The following is a 13078-nucleotide window of genomic DNA, read 5'->3' on the forward strand; positions in this document are numbered from 1 at the left end:
GCACTACAGGTAACAACCTGTTTCCTATCTCCATACATCCAACAGTCAACAAACTGTATCACCAAGCATTGCTTAATCACTACCAAAACAGAGAGTTTGACATAGCTGACACACACCACGGTGTTTTTCTCTAAAGGTAACACAATGTACAAAAAGCAAGTCTGGAAATAGTAAGATTCTTGGTTCCATAAAAAACTTTTTTTCTCCTCAATGTGTGAATAAGAAAACAATGCACTTATCTCTACTGAGCTTCTGCTGCATTGCTTGTTAGGCAGCCAAGGGGTAAATTGATGCAGATAAGTAATGAAAAGAAACAGGCCGGCTGATCCCTGTATTACTACCGCAGCAGCTTTCGAGGAATTGTTCATGCTCTGTAGAACCCCAGAGCTGTAAGAGCCGTCTGGAAGTGGTTAGATTCCAGTCAATGAGGGGAACACAGGATGTTAGAGGAAATGATTAAACAAATCTTTCCACACAATGTACACTACAGTACAACACTATCGTCATGTCGGAAAGAGCTGTGCAAATCAAATGTCCGGAGCCTCAAAGGAAACAGGGAACTTAAAAGGATGAACTCTGAAGAGCCGCGTGGTAACTGGCAGACCCAACCCCCTCTGGCAGGCCTCGGGCCCTTTGGGATGGTTAAGGCCGAAGCAAGCAGGCAGTCAGAGGGAATAAGGGAGCAGAAGAGTGGTGGCTCCCTCCATGAAAAATGAGGATGGCACAGTGGCCTCACCAGGAAGCTGAAGGCACCAGAAGGACCAGGAGCAGTGCAGTCCATGTTAGGCTCTGTGGCAGGCTGTGCACCGAGCACTGGTTGCTTTTTGCCCGAACACCTACGGAGGAGGGAGGAGGAAGAGTCGATTCTGATGAAAACGAAGATGCAAAACAGAATTATTTAATTCATCTTATGCTAAATACAGGGTTCCCACCATCATGGAAAACCTGGAAAAGTCATTGACTTTTACAATCATATTTTCCAGGCCTAAAAAAAGTCATGAAACTAGTAAAAATCATTGAAAGTTTTGGAGAATCCATGGGTATGTGTTGTGTGTAAAAAATTAAATTATATTCATTTAACATAATGGTGAATTTATTTTCTGTAGTTGATGATGTAACGTAGCTTTAATAAACAATAGTGTGTGACAAAGTTTTGGTTTTATCTCTTCGTTGTTAATGTTTGTTGTTTGTTCATTGTGTACATTTCTTCATTTTCTCCCGCCTTCCATCTCTCTTCATACAGGCACAGCAGGCATGTCAAAAAAATGCAAACAGTGTCAGGAAATCAGAATTCTACCATGAAACCGCTGTATTCAGTCTTTTTACCGGTTTAAATCACTGGGTTGGTTGGTTTTGGAGAGGAAGAGACTTCTTTGGATAATTTTACTCCCAGTTAAATCCTCCTCAACCATGAACACTGAAGGAATCCTAATCCGAAGTGGTCAGCTGGTTGCAAACGGCAATCCTCAACACAGGGCACTAAATCTCCCAATCTCCTTACACACTGTTCATTTAAGAGTGTGCTATTTTTGAAATTATTTCACCGCTTTACTTTAGTGTTACACACTAACTGATCGAGGCAGCAGTAGTCCAGTAACTTCCTTGTTCTGCCAGATAAAATGACTGTTTCAGTTGGAGTCTGGTGGCTTTGGGAAAATAGTTTCAGTTCCTTGTTAGAAGGGGGTGTCTAACAGCGAGGTGTTGCAATGAAAATATTTATTTTACACTTAAATTTATATTGATTTTTGCAGTGGTCCTTTTTTTAGGTGGCTAAAAACTAACCAACTGAAGTAACATTTGCTCAAGAAATATTAAATATTCATTTTATATATGTGACGGGGGATTTTCTTTATGATTTGGTCTATAGACTTCCTTTTCTCTTTTGTCAGAAATTGCCAAAATGACACCAGTTGTCAAAAACTTTTTTTTTCAAATTTCCAATGGTCCTTGTACACATCATGTGGGATGCTGAAATTCTGTGTGGATAGGGTTTGAATCTTTAATGTTTGAAAAATGCCAGGCAAGTGGCCAAGAAAATAACACATATTTTGAGTCCTTGAAATGTCATGGAAAAGTTGTTTGGGAACACTGTAAAGAAAACAGCAAGCTATTGCCCTGAAAAGCTGGCTGCTAATGTCACACACAGGACTGCAAACTTTCAGTTTGTCCTGTTGCTTAGAAGTTAATTGGCTGTGCAGGAGTAGGAAGGTTTGTGTGGGCGAGGTAATTAAAACAGTATTAGCCAAAGAAAACTTGGCTCGCACAGCAGCTGCAGTGACTCAATTAAGGGCAGAGCATAAGATCGCTACAAAGAGAAAACAGCCTGTGCATAGCGATTGAATTCCAGAGGTTAGTGTATGGCCACTAACTAGCATCAAGCTTACCAGAGGAAGTGACCACTCGGACTTGGGAGCTGACCGCTCCCTCTCCCCCTTCACTGAGGGCGCGCACCTCAATGATATAGGTGCCTCCCTCTGGCAGTGACAGCATGGTGGAAGGGTTAATGGTTCTTGTCACCTGGTTGTGGCTCCTGCCCTCCTGTTTGAGTAACACCTGCAGGACATGTCAACACAGCCACTTTAGGTTTACCTGGTTGAAATAGTTCATATTAAATAGAGATGTAAAAAATCACAGGACAACATTAGGTGTTTTTAGTTTTCAGGAATCCAAAAGTGAAATTCCTGTTTATTTTTTGTTAAATGAGATGAGCAGCTAAATTTTTTTGTACTGTAAAGGGACAGTTCAAATTCAAAAAATACATATTTTAACTCTTATCTGTAGTGCTGTTTGTCCATCTACATTGTTTTGGTGAGAGCTGACGACTGTTGAATATAACGGCAGTAGAGACGTCTGCCTTTCCTCCAGTATAATGGAACCAGATGGCACTTGGCTTGTCATGCTCAAAATGCACAAAAATTAGATTTCAACACATACAACTCAACATCAGTCTCTTTCCAGAAATCATGACCTGGTTACTCAAGATAATCCACAGACCTTGTTGTGAGCAGTTTCATATAGGAATTATTTTCTTTCCACCGAGCTACAACCACCAACTGTATCAATGAGCAGAAGGAAGTGTGCATCTGCTCATGGACTAGAGCCCCATGAGCCCCATCCTTGATTTTGGGGTGAACTGTCCCTTTTAAACACAAAGTCAAAGTAACGAGACTGCGAGCATGCAAATGTCAGGAAAGAATAGTCATCTTTCTTTACCAAGGGGGCATTTCACCTGACAATTATTCCTTTTGTTGTTGTGTATGCCGATAATAGTCAGCATTTAAAATTGATAATTTTTTTGGATTCTGTGTCAGTTCATCAACATTTGTGTGGTATTTTGTTTCCAACTGTGATGATGAAAGTTTCTGAATTTGCTACCATTTTTGTTTGCCGCTCTCACCCGCTGAAAACCATGGGGGTTGCAGAGCTTGTTGTTACACCCTAATTGACAGTAAAGGCATGATTTCTCAGACACTGAGTTGAAATAATCAAAAACAAATACACCTTAGCAAATCTACAGTCTTTGCACAAACGTTGTTATGTGTCTTAATGACATGAAATTCATTATGAATTAAGAGACTGATCATTACCATGTACCCAATGACATCAGACTCATTGTCTTTTGCCTTCACTGGGTCCCAGCTTAAAGACACGTTGTTCCCCTCTTGAATCCACATGAGATTGGTTGGAGTCTGAGCAGGAGCTAAGAAGAGAACGCAACACTGAGTGCAAATTAACACAGACATTTAAACAGAGATTCAACCAACTAGGTCAATTACTCCCCTTTTTTTACAGGGAGATTTGGAGCAAACTTAACAGGTAGCCTCTATTCCATATATAGTATGATGTGATTAGTGTCAGCGCTGTACTCACGGGCTTTCCTAGTCTTGGCTGTGACAGCAGTGGTGGCAGGACCCTGGCCGATGCTGTTGAAGCCTTTTACAGTGATGAGATACACACTGTTGCCATCTAGACCTGTCAAGACCATGGATGTTTCGTTTTTTACAGTTCTTTGTTTTATCCCTGACTCTTCCTGCTCCATGTCTTTCCAGTAGCTGACCTGTGAACAAAAAATGAATGACTGAAAAAAATACTGCTCCCAAACCTTACAAAAAACAAACAAAAACAAGGCCTCAATACACAAAGGTCAGATATTGTATGCAAATGTGAAAGTGTGTACCTAAACATAAACAATTTACATGTACATTGTAACAAATTTTCCTATAAAATTACGGTGAACTACTGCAGCTGTAGTTGCCAGTCGTTTAGTGTAATTTTACAGTGTCACTACCAGGGCCGGCTCTACCCAATTTGGTGCCCTAGGCGCCCTAACCCTAACCCGCACCTACGCACCCAATAACGACACATCACGTGCTCACACATAATTTAGGAACATGTCACTGTTTATTTATTTGTAATGTTACTATATATATTTTTTTCTAGACAGAAAACACTAAGTGAGGGCGCCAGTGGGCATAGAAAATTATTATTTTATTATTATTTTCCCTCGAGGCCAAGGGGGACTGGCGGCGTGGCGGCGCCCCTCCAGCAGATGGCGCCCTAGGCGACCGCCTATATCGCCTATGCCATATAGAGCCGGCCCTGGTCACTACTGTATATTACTTCAAAAGTATATTAGCATTTCATTTATTACAGCATTCTGAAGTTGAATGTGAGGTTTACATTGTAATATTGGTTTCAAAAAGCATCAAGATTTACAATGATTTACTGTAATTAAAAAAAAAAAAACAACAAAGAAGTTGCTGTGAAAATACAGCATTTTGTAACAGTGTACCTCATATCCTCTTGGTTTTCCTGGTCCAGGACTGGGCGGTTTCCAAGTGACCCTAATTTCCGATGAAGAAATGCTGTAAGCTTTCACATCAGATGGTGCCTCCCTCGGCTCTGTGAAACAAGTTAAAATTGTGACAATCATAAAATGCCAAAAACTATTTCCTCTGCACTTTAAAAATCAATGCAACCACAAATACCAACTCACCCCCCTCCGCAGAGTGGATGATCACAACTTTGCTGAACGGCCCGTCTCCCTTGTTGTTGTACACTCCAACCTTCACTTCAAATGGCGTAAGGGGAGGGAAGGTCTCGTCTCTGTATTTGTATGTTGTAGAGTCCGCTGAAGTAACCATCTTCTCCTTCCAGCCTCTGGTTCCGTTGGCACGAAATGCAACGATATACCCAAAGCCCTCACCATTTTGGAATTCCTCAGACACAGGCTGGAAATATCAGAAAACTAGAATTACCACAACTCATTTGTATGCCTCGGCACAACAGCCAAGTTACACCACGTGTGTGAAAACATGGATGCGTTACACACATCTTCCCCCCCGGCAGCACAGAAGATCTATACAGTCAGCACAGTTTCAAGATTAGTGTCACTAATTCAGTATCTAACGAAATGTCCCCCCCGGGCGGTGTTCTTCAGATATTGCATTTACAAGATTGAGACAGATGAGGTCAAAGTGACCTCAATTTTTGAATCATGATAACCAAAATCTAATTAAATGATCTTCGAGTCCAAGTGCACATTTGTGCCAAATTGTAAAAATATTTTTTCAACCCCCTTTTTTTTAGATATCAGACATCAACAATGACCTTGACCTTTGACCACCAACATATAATCAGTTCATCACTGAGTTTAAGTGAACAATTGTGCCAAATTTGAACTAAAAATTCCTTCAACCCTTTCTTCAGATGTTGTGTTCACAAGAATGAGACATACAAGGTCACAGTGACCTTTGTCTTTGACCTATGACCACAAATATCTGATTAGTTCATCCTTAAGTTAAGGTTTATGTTTATGCTAAATTTGGAAAAAATGCTCAAGGCATTCTTTAGATATTGAGTTTACAAGAATGGAACAGACAAATGTATGTATGGATTGACAGACAACCTGAAAAAAAATATGCTTGCAGCCACTGCTGTCGCTGGCACAGAAGCATAAAAAAAGAAGGTATCATCCAAGAGTGTCTTTTTGTGAGATTTGGTGCAAACTAGTTTGCTGTACCAGCAGCAGTACTGTACAGCTCTGAACGTGCATAATTTGCACATTTTCAAATTTAAATTGCTTCTGTGCGAGCAAGGCTCTCATTCCTTCCCGTATAACCAGCTTTCAATTTCCTACCCATTTACTGTTACTGTCTGCCAGTGTTAATAAAGATGCAGTCAGTCTTGAGAAATGGAAACGAATCATATCTGGCTCACTTACGCCCATTATGTAGCTATTTATCTTTCCATGTCTGACAGGAGGATTTTTTGGGACATAGGGTTTGTGTGCTGACTTCAATGCTTATCTGTGGTTTTCCTGAAGTGGTTAAACTGGGAGCTGTCTTCCACAGCTGCTCAACGCTTAATCAAGTCAAATGCCAATTCATTAAGTGAGCTAGAATTTAATTAAAATGCGAGCTGCAGGGATTAAATCTTTGGCTAAATTTAATAAATGACAAACACCTGTACACCTGTTTTTGGCAACAAAAACTCAGCATGCTTTAATGTGTTGATTTGCATCAGCTTCAAAGTAATATTGTCCCCTGAAGGCATCACCCAAATTAGCCATGTAGTCTGCAAAGGGATTTGCGGTGGATGGAGATGTAGTTCACATTTCCTTCAACAACGACCAATCACTATGACTGCCTAATTACAGGGAAGATCAGTGAAAATGAATTAGCTTCCATCGAAGTTATTATCAGAGCTGGCAATGCTTTTAAAGACATGCCAAGGAATATGGGTCTTTAAAAAACAGCATGAACAAATTAGCTAGTTAAGTCTAGAAACACTTGTGGGTATGGGAATTGAACCAGTCGCTGATAAGTGCGGACACGGTGTGAGGGGGCTGATAGAAAGGAGGTAAGTCTTGTGGATGAATTGGTGGGGGCCTGCTGGGCTTAGTGACGTTGACTGTGGGGGCATCACTAATGGTCCTCCCAATGGCTCCCCGCGAAACAGCAGTCTCTCACCGTCGACTCTAATGAGACGGCTGAATGAAGCTGCAGAGACTGTTTAGTCATTCATCCTGCTTAATAACCCTGCCCACCATGGCCGTCCAGGCTCTGACAACTCTCCACAGATGATTGGAGAGGCAGAACTGCCATGCGCTCACATGCCTCGACTGCCAAAAAGGGCTAACATTCCTGCTCCGTCTCCTTTAATATCCATCTCCATTGATCACTGACGAAGTCCTGATTTATTTCCAAGAGCATTTAGCAGAAACGGGAGGAAATAGGGCAGAGCTAAAACGACTTAAAATGGCAAGTAAAAAAAGGAAGACATTGCATCTGAGCGACATTGTCCTGTGATCCTCTGACAGACTTATCGATGGGTGACCAAATTATTCTAACCCCGAATGGGCAAAGGAAACACCATTTTTCAACTGTTGTACACTCTGTTTTTGAGAAGTGATTTGATCTTATCTGCAAAATTGTCAAATTAAAAAATGCTCACACTCAGTTTTATGAGGAGGCACTTGTTGAGGAAACAAATTGCTCCAATCATGGAAATTTGTAACTCAAAAGCAGCAAATATACAATTTCTAGAGAATCAAGAGAATCATTAAAGGGATACTTTGACAATTTTCAGCCAGCTTTGTATCGCAACAATGTGGGTAGGGTGTGTTAATTAACTATGGTAATCCAGCAGATTTCTTCTGGCTCTGGGGCTGTTGCCAGGCCCTTAGGAAGTGCCCAGGGCTTGAAAGCCAATTTTTTGTGTAGTGGCCGTGACAGTGTAATTAAACCATCACGTCATGTCCTTAGGGCCAAAAAGACTTTCTCCCTTTGACTTACATGGTGAGCAGTACATTATTATTTTATATTTTATTATTTATTATTTTAGATTTATTTTATTTATTTGAGCATCACAACCCCTCCAAAATGACTTGAGATTTGATCCATTTGGTCCGATATTATTTAGAAGAGCCCCGGGATGAAATAATTTGATCCTCATTTAAGTTAAGTAAATAGGAAGTGGCTGACTCAGCTGGCAAAAGTCTCTGATGCGCTTTCTCTATGGGCCGCATAATGCAGAAGAGTGCCAGTCATCTGGGTGAATTTATGCATGACAGTTGACTTTTTTGGCTTTATGCATCACTTTACACATTTCATACGAATAAACAGAGCCCTGCCTCCAATGCTTTATCATTTTATTACAGCCATGGCTGTTGGTTAAACCACAAATTTATCTCCCAAATCTTCATAGGTCTGTCACTATGGACACAAAGTGTAAAGAAGTGGACAGAGAGAGAGTTACCCCTCTGTCTCTCTCTCTCAAACACATACAAAGCCCAGATCAAACTGTAAAACTAGGCAGTGCTGATCAATTAAAAACCAACATTACGTTAGGGTATTGCTTATTTCTCACCTAAAATGTCCTAAGAAACATATATAAGTGCACTGTTTGGCTGTAATATGAGAATTTTGAGCTGGAAATGGGTGCCATACTGTTTCCTGTATTGTAAAAATGGAGGCTGAAAAAACTGAAATCAAACTGTAAAACTAAGCAGTGCTAATAAACTAATATTACAGATTCTGTAACTGCATCGCCTATTTCTCACATAAAATGTTTTCAGGAACATTAAATCTTTAACTGTAATTCTAGATTGTCTGTTACCAGCTGTTAAAGTTAAAATTCCCAACTTTGCAGCAGAAATAAACATGTTAATAGCCTGGCAGAAAAAAATGGTTTTGGTCTTCATAGGCAATTTTGCACCTCATGACAGCTGTATGCAGGGTACATTATTACGTAACTCAACAGTTTACTTTTTATTGAGGTTTAAAGTTATGCATATTTAAGGGCAATGGGAGCGTTTATTAGTCTGTTGAGGCACAGTGCATTCTGGTACGTTTTCTACCTCCTGAGCAAATCCAATATTAATTCTTTTTCCTCTAAATTCTCTGGTCATGTAGCACCAATATTAAAAGTATTTACGTCTCTATACAACATAGACAGCCCAGTTCCATGAACAGATCATCTTTCCAGCAGTGAAATACTTCTTTAAGAAAGAAATTGCTTTACTAAGAATTACTTTTTGCAATTAATTAAATTTATGCATGGCCTGAAAGGAGCCTTTATTCAGATTTTATGTCCAAGAAAACTCCAGTCAGGGTCTTGTGTCACTTTAAGTATCACTTGATTGTTCTTCCAACATGGAGTCCTGCATTTATTTATAAGGAGGTCGTCATTGTGTTATACTAACTCCTCTAATGACACTCTTTACATAGTATAACTCTAATTTATAAACAGGAAATGGTCTCCCACCAAACACCATCCCATCTGGAATGGACATTATCCCCCATAATGTGCCACTAAGGGGCACTTCTCCTCATGTGAAGGTTATCCTCCCAGTGGCAGTTGGGCTCCCATACTTAATAACTACAAGAATAACTGTCAGTTGCTTCCACATCTGTTCACTGTTCCCCTGTTAATATATCCTTCAACTGATCTCAATTGCAAATTCTCAGCGTTGCTCATAGTAATTCTGTACATGCTGTGCCCTGAACCTGGCAGAGAGCCAAGCTGTCCACTTGGAAACGGTTCACACTAATATCCTCTTTACTTGGTGTGAGAGTTATTGCGTTTTGTACAACCATTGTCAAGATTGAGGTTACAAACAGATATTCATAAACATCCCTGGATATATTGGGAACGACTGCGAGATTCAAGGTTAATCATCATTGTGCCTCTCTGGCGGGACCAAATTTTAAATTCACAACATCTTAATCACTGGCCTGGCTGATGCAGCTCTGTGTAATACATGGCCCAGCTGGCCTTCTTCAAGCTTTGTCAGCAAATTCTGCAATCGTGTCCAAGTTGTGCCCTCAAACTCTGAGACCCTGGATGGTTAAACAAATTTCCAACCAAATAAAGTGGTTCCCTGTTTAAAATGCAATGAGCTGTGATCCTGAGGTTGTGCTCTTGTTAATGATAAAGCAGGAGTTTTTGGCCTGCTTGTAAGGACAATCTGTAAAACTAACACCACTTTGACAAAAGCAGAAAAATGTTGTACATTTCTGCAATCCAGTAAATATGTTATAAACATATCAAATTCACATGTCTAAAGGGACGTAGTATTTAAATTGACTTTATCACCAGGAGTTGGAGGGGATAGTGTATGGTTAAGTAGGTAAAGCTGCAGATCACTGTCAAGCCCAACAAACAACAGAACTCGTTTTTCCAGCAGATTTTTAGCCACCAAAAGCGGTTGTTTTTTTTTAGTGACATGTCTGTTTCCCACCAGGGATAGTGCCACTGAAAGAGGTTTTTTACTTAGACATTTCTGCATTTCCTGTTGGCATAGTAGAATGAAAAGTTTTGTTTTTTTTCTCGAAATGCTCAGCATTTTCTGTTGGGATAGTGCCACAAAAAGCTGTTGTTTTTTTTTTTACCGAGACATCACTACATTTCCTGCTAAGATTGTGCCACCAAAAGCGGGTATTTTAAACCAAAACATGATCTTGACCTCACCATAACCAAATAATTTTGTGCATGAACCAATCCACATGTTAATCACAGCATGACTGAAATGTAAAGTATCATCTACATGACAACATACAAATGTAATTAATCTGTGTTGTGCGGAAAGGTACACAATCAACTTTTTTTCCTTCCTTCTGCAATTGGGTTGTTAAACCTCACAATCAGGAGAGCCAAAGACAGACAATGAAAACAGCATGCACATGTGCTGGAAATATGTCTGTAAATGGCATCCACAAATAATTATTGTTGCTGTCTTTGCTGTATTCACTTGAGTGGGCTCTATTTGTTATACTAATGCTTGCACTGTATTCTTTGCTGCTGCCACGCTTTTATTTCCCTTGAGACCAACATAGTTCAATCTTTATCTCACACAGGTGCTTCATCTTTGCAGTAATGACTTCAACCTTTGATCTTGTGGAAAAACATTCTGCCTGAGTGGACTGAAGCAGTCTCCCGTCTGGTTTGCACCCCCATCGGAACAGTCAAAATCTTTCCTCCAGGCTCAACCTGCTCATAGCATCCGATGTGGAATTAAAATTCAGTTATAGAAAAGCATGCAGAACACTGCTGCAGACACGTTTACTATGTTTCCCCTCTTAAATGGTCAATACGATCACTTTGCTGCTAACATAAGCCCCTTCACAAGACCCTCTCTTCTGGTATCAGATGTCTATAAGGCAGAAAGTCTCCACTTTTGTTTTATCTGGACATAATGTACATCTCTCTCACTCTTTAGTATCAAAGCAGTCACGGCTCCCTGTGAGTTCAATGAATCCACACCTGGGCTATTTACCTTTGTCTGTACAGCTGTAGTGCTCAACTGTTTGCCTGCTAAAAGGATTGCTACAGTAGTGACCACATGGTAGTGACATTATAACGTCAAACAACTGAATGTGTGCTCCCTTTTTTAGCCGAATCTTGGCTTCTCCAGCTGTGGAATGATCTCTCAGCAACACATTAAGACATCGAGACAAGTGAATGCTGGGGCACCCGGTGGCTCAGTGGCTAGAGCAGGCATTGGCTAGAGCATTTATGCACTCTTTGTCCCAGCAGATATTTTTGTTTATTGTTGGGGAAGAATTTCCATGAACCATTGCAGTTTTAAATCCAAACTGAAAACCCAAAAGCTTAATATCATTAAATCATTATAACCATTTTAAATCATCTAAATGATTTTCTCATTCTTGTGGTCTTTTGTCTCCCTTTTCCTTCTTCATTAAAATTGTACTGTTTTAAAATTGAATTGTACTTTTTTTTTTATCTCTGATTTGTACTAGTTTACCTTTGTATTTTACTATTTTATCTTTGTATTGAACTGCTTTAACTCTGAATTGTGCTGTTTTTACTTTTAATTATGCTGTTTTAACTCTGAATTGTGTTGGTTTTACTTTTAATTGTGCTTTTTTACCTCTGAATTGTACTGTTTTAACTTTGAATTCTGATATTTTAACTGGCTGGTTTTACTTTGAATGGTTAATTTGGTTAATGGTTAATTAAATTGCATTGTGTTGTTTTAACTTATCTGTGCAGCACCTTGAACTTGCATGTGTCTATGAAATGTGCTTAATGACATTTTTTTATGCTGGTGAGTAGAAACCCAATTTTAGAGCTGAGATAATTAGATAAACCCACAAAATATCAATTAAAAACTCTGTCAAGAACATTGATCAATGTGCATTTGCAAATTTTATGTAAATTGTCAGCCAAAAACTATTCATTTATTAATCTATTTTCATTCAAATCTTAAACAAGAAGCCAAGATCAATACAGTTTCTTATTAAATTTTAATTAATAAGAAACTATGCTGCACAGAGTCTTGAGAAAAGTGAATGGGAAATATTTTCGTGGTTCAGGGTAGAAGATCAGCTGATGCCAACCCTCTTTGCCGAACTCTGCTCTTTAAACACTCCAGCAAATCCCTCAATACATCTGTCTTCCTACCGTTTAAGAACATCTCCAGACTCTTCACTCTTGTCAGAAACTTTCCTCTATGTTTTAATTAGATCCCTCTTTGATGGTTCTGGGAATAGGACGGCGAGCAGACGCAGGTCCCCAGCACACACAGAGCGAATCCGCAGCAGTTACTCATCATATCTCACCTCAAGTGAATACAACTGACTTTAAACTAATGCAATCATCTGTATATCTTAAAATCATTAAACCGTTTCCTTCAAGCTCAGGAACCACAAGGACTTGCATCGTCCATCAAGCGTGCTTTATCCCCCTTAATAACGTGTGACAAGTATTCCCAGGCAACAAAAAGTGAAGGTTTTTAATGAATTGCACATGCAGTAGCAACCTCTACATGATTATTGAGTCACATTCACATGCAGGATTTATTACTTAGTGACAGTTAAATTCCTGAGGGAACAATCGCAAAGCTGTTTCAGCAGGGATGTTTAAAGGGAACCTTGTTTCAGCGGGCTTGTTTCACTCGTGGATTATAACAGAGGTTCCTCAACCCTCGGGATCGAGAATGTTCTCAGCAGCGGGTGGATAATTTTCCTTGACATACACATTAATAATCATATTTTTATTCTGAGTGAGTCATATTTTCACAAGTTAGAGGATGAATATTTACACCCTATAGGTT

At 39.7% G+C, this 13078-nt stretch overlaps 1 protein-coding gene across 1 annotated transcript in view; it reads right to left on the minus strand.

Annotated features, from left to right (window-relative positions):
- Positions 1-227: 227 nt before the first annotated feature.
- Positions 228-13078, minus strand: part of cntn5 (contactin 5) — a 150009-nt gene continuing 137158 nt past the window's right edge. The window contains exons 19-24 of the mRNA XM_042486509.1: positions 4997-5231; positions 4793-4902; positions 3871-4057; positions 3588-3700; positions 2385-2553; positions 228-836 (exon numbers count right to left, since the gene is read on the minus strand). Of these exons, the coding sequence (XP_042342443.1) occupies positions 733-836; positions 2385-2553; positions 3588-3700; positions 3871-4057; positions 4793-4902; positions 4997-5231 (918 nt within the window). The 3' untranslated portion in view covers positions 228-732. The remainder of the gene's footprint in view (positions 837-2384; positions 2554-3587; positions 3701-3870; positions 4058-4792; positions 4903-4996; positions 5232-13078) is intronic.

Source organism: Plectropomus leopardus, chromosome 5 (assembly GCF_008729295.1).
Source record: "Plectropomus leopardus isolate mb chromosome 5, YSFRI_Pleo_2.0, whole genome shotgun sequence".
Taxonomy (NCBI): Eukaryota; Metazoa; Chordata; class Actinopteri; order Perciformes; family Serranidae; genus Plectropomus; species Plectropomus leopardus.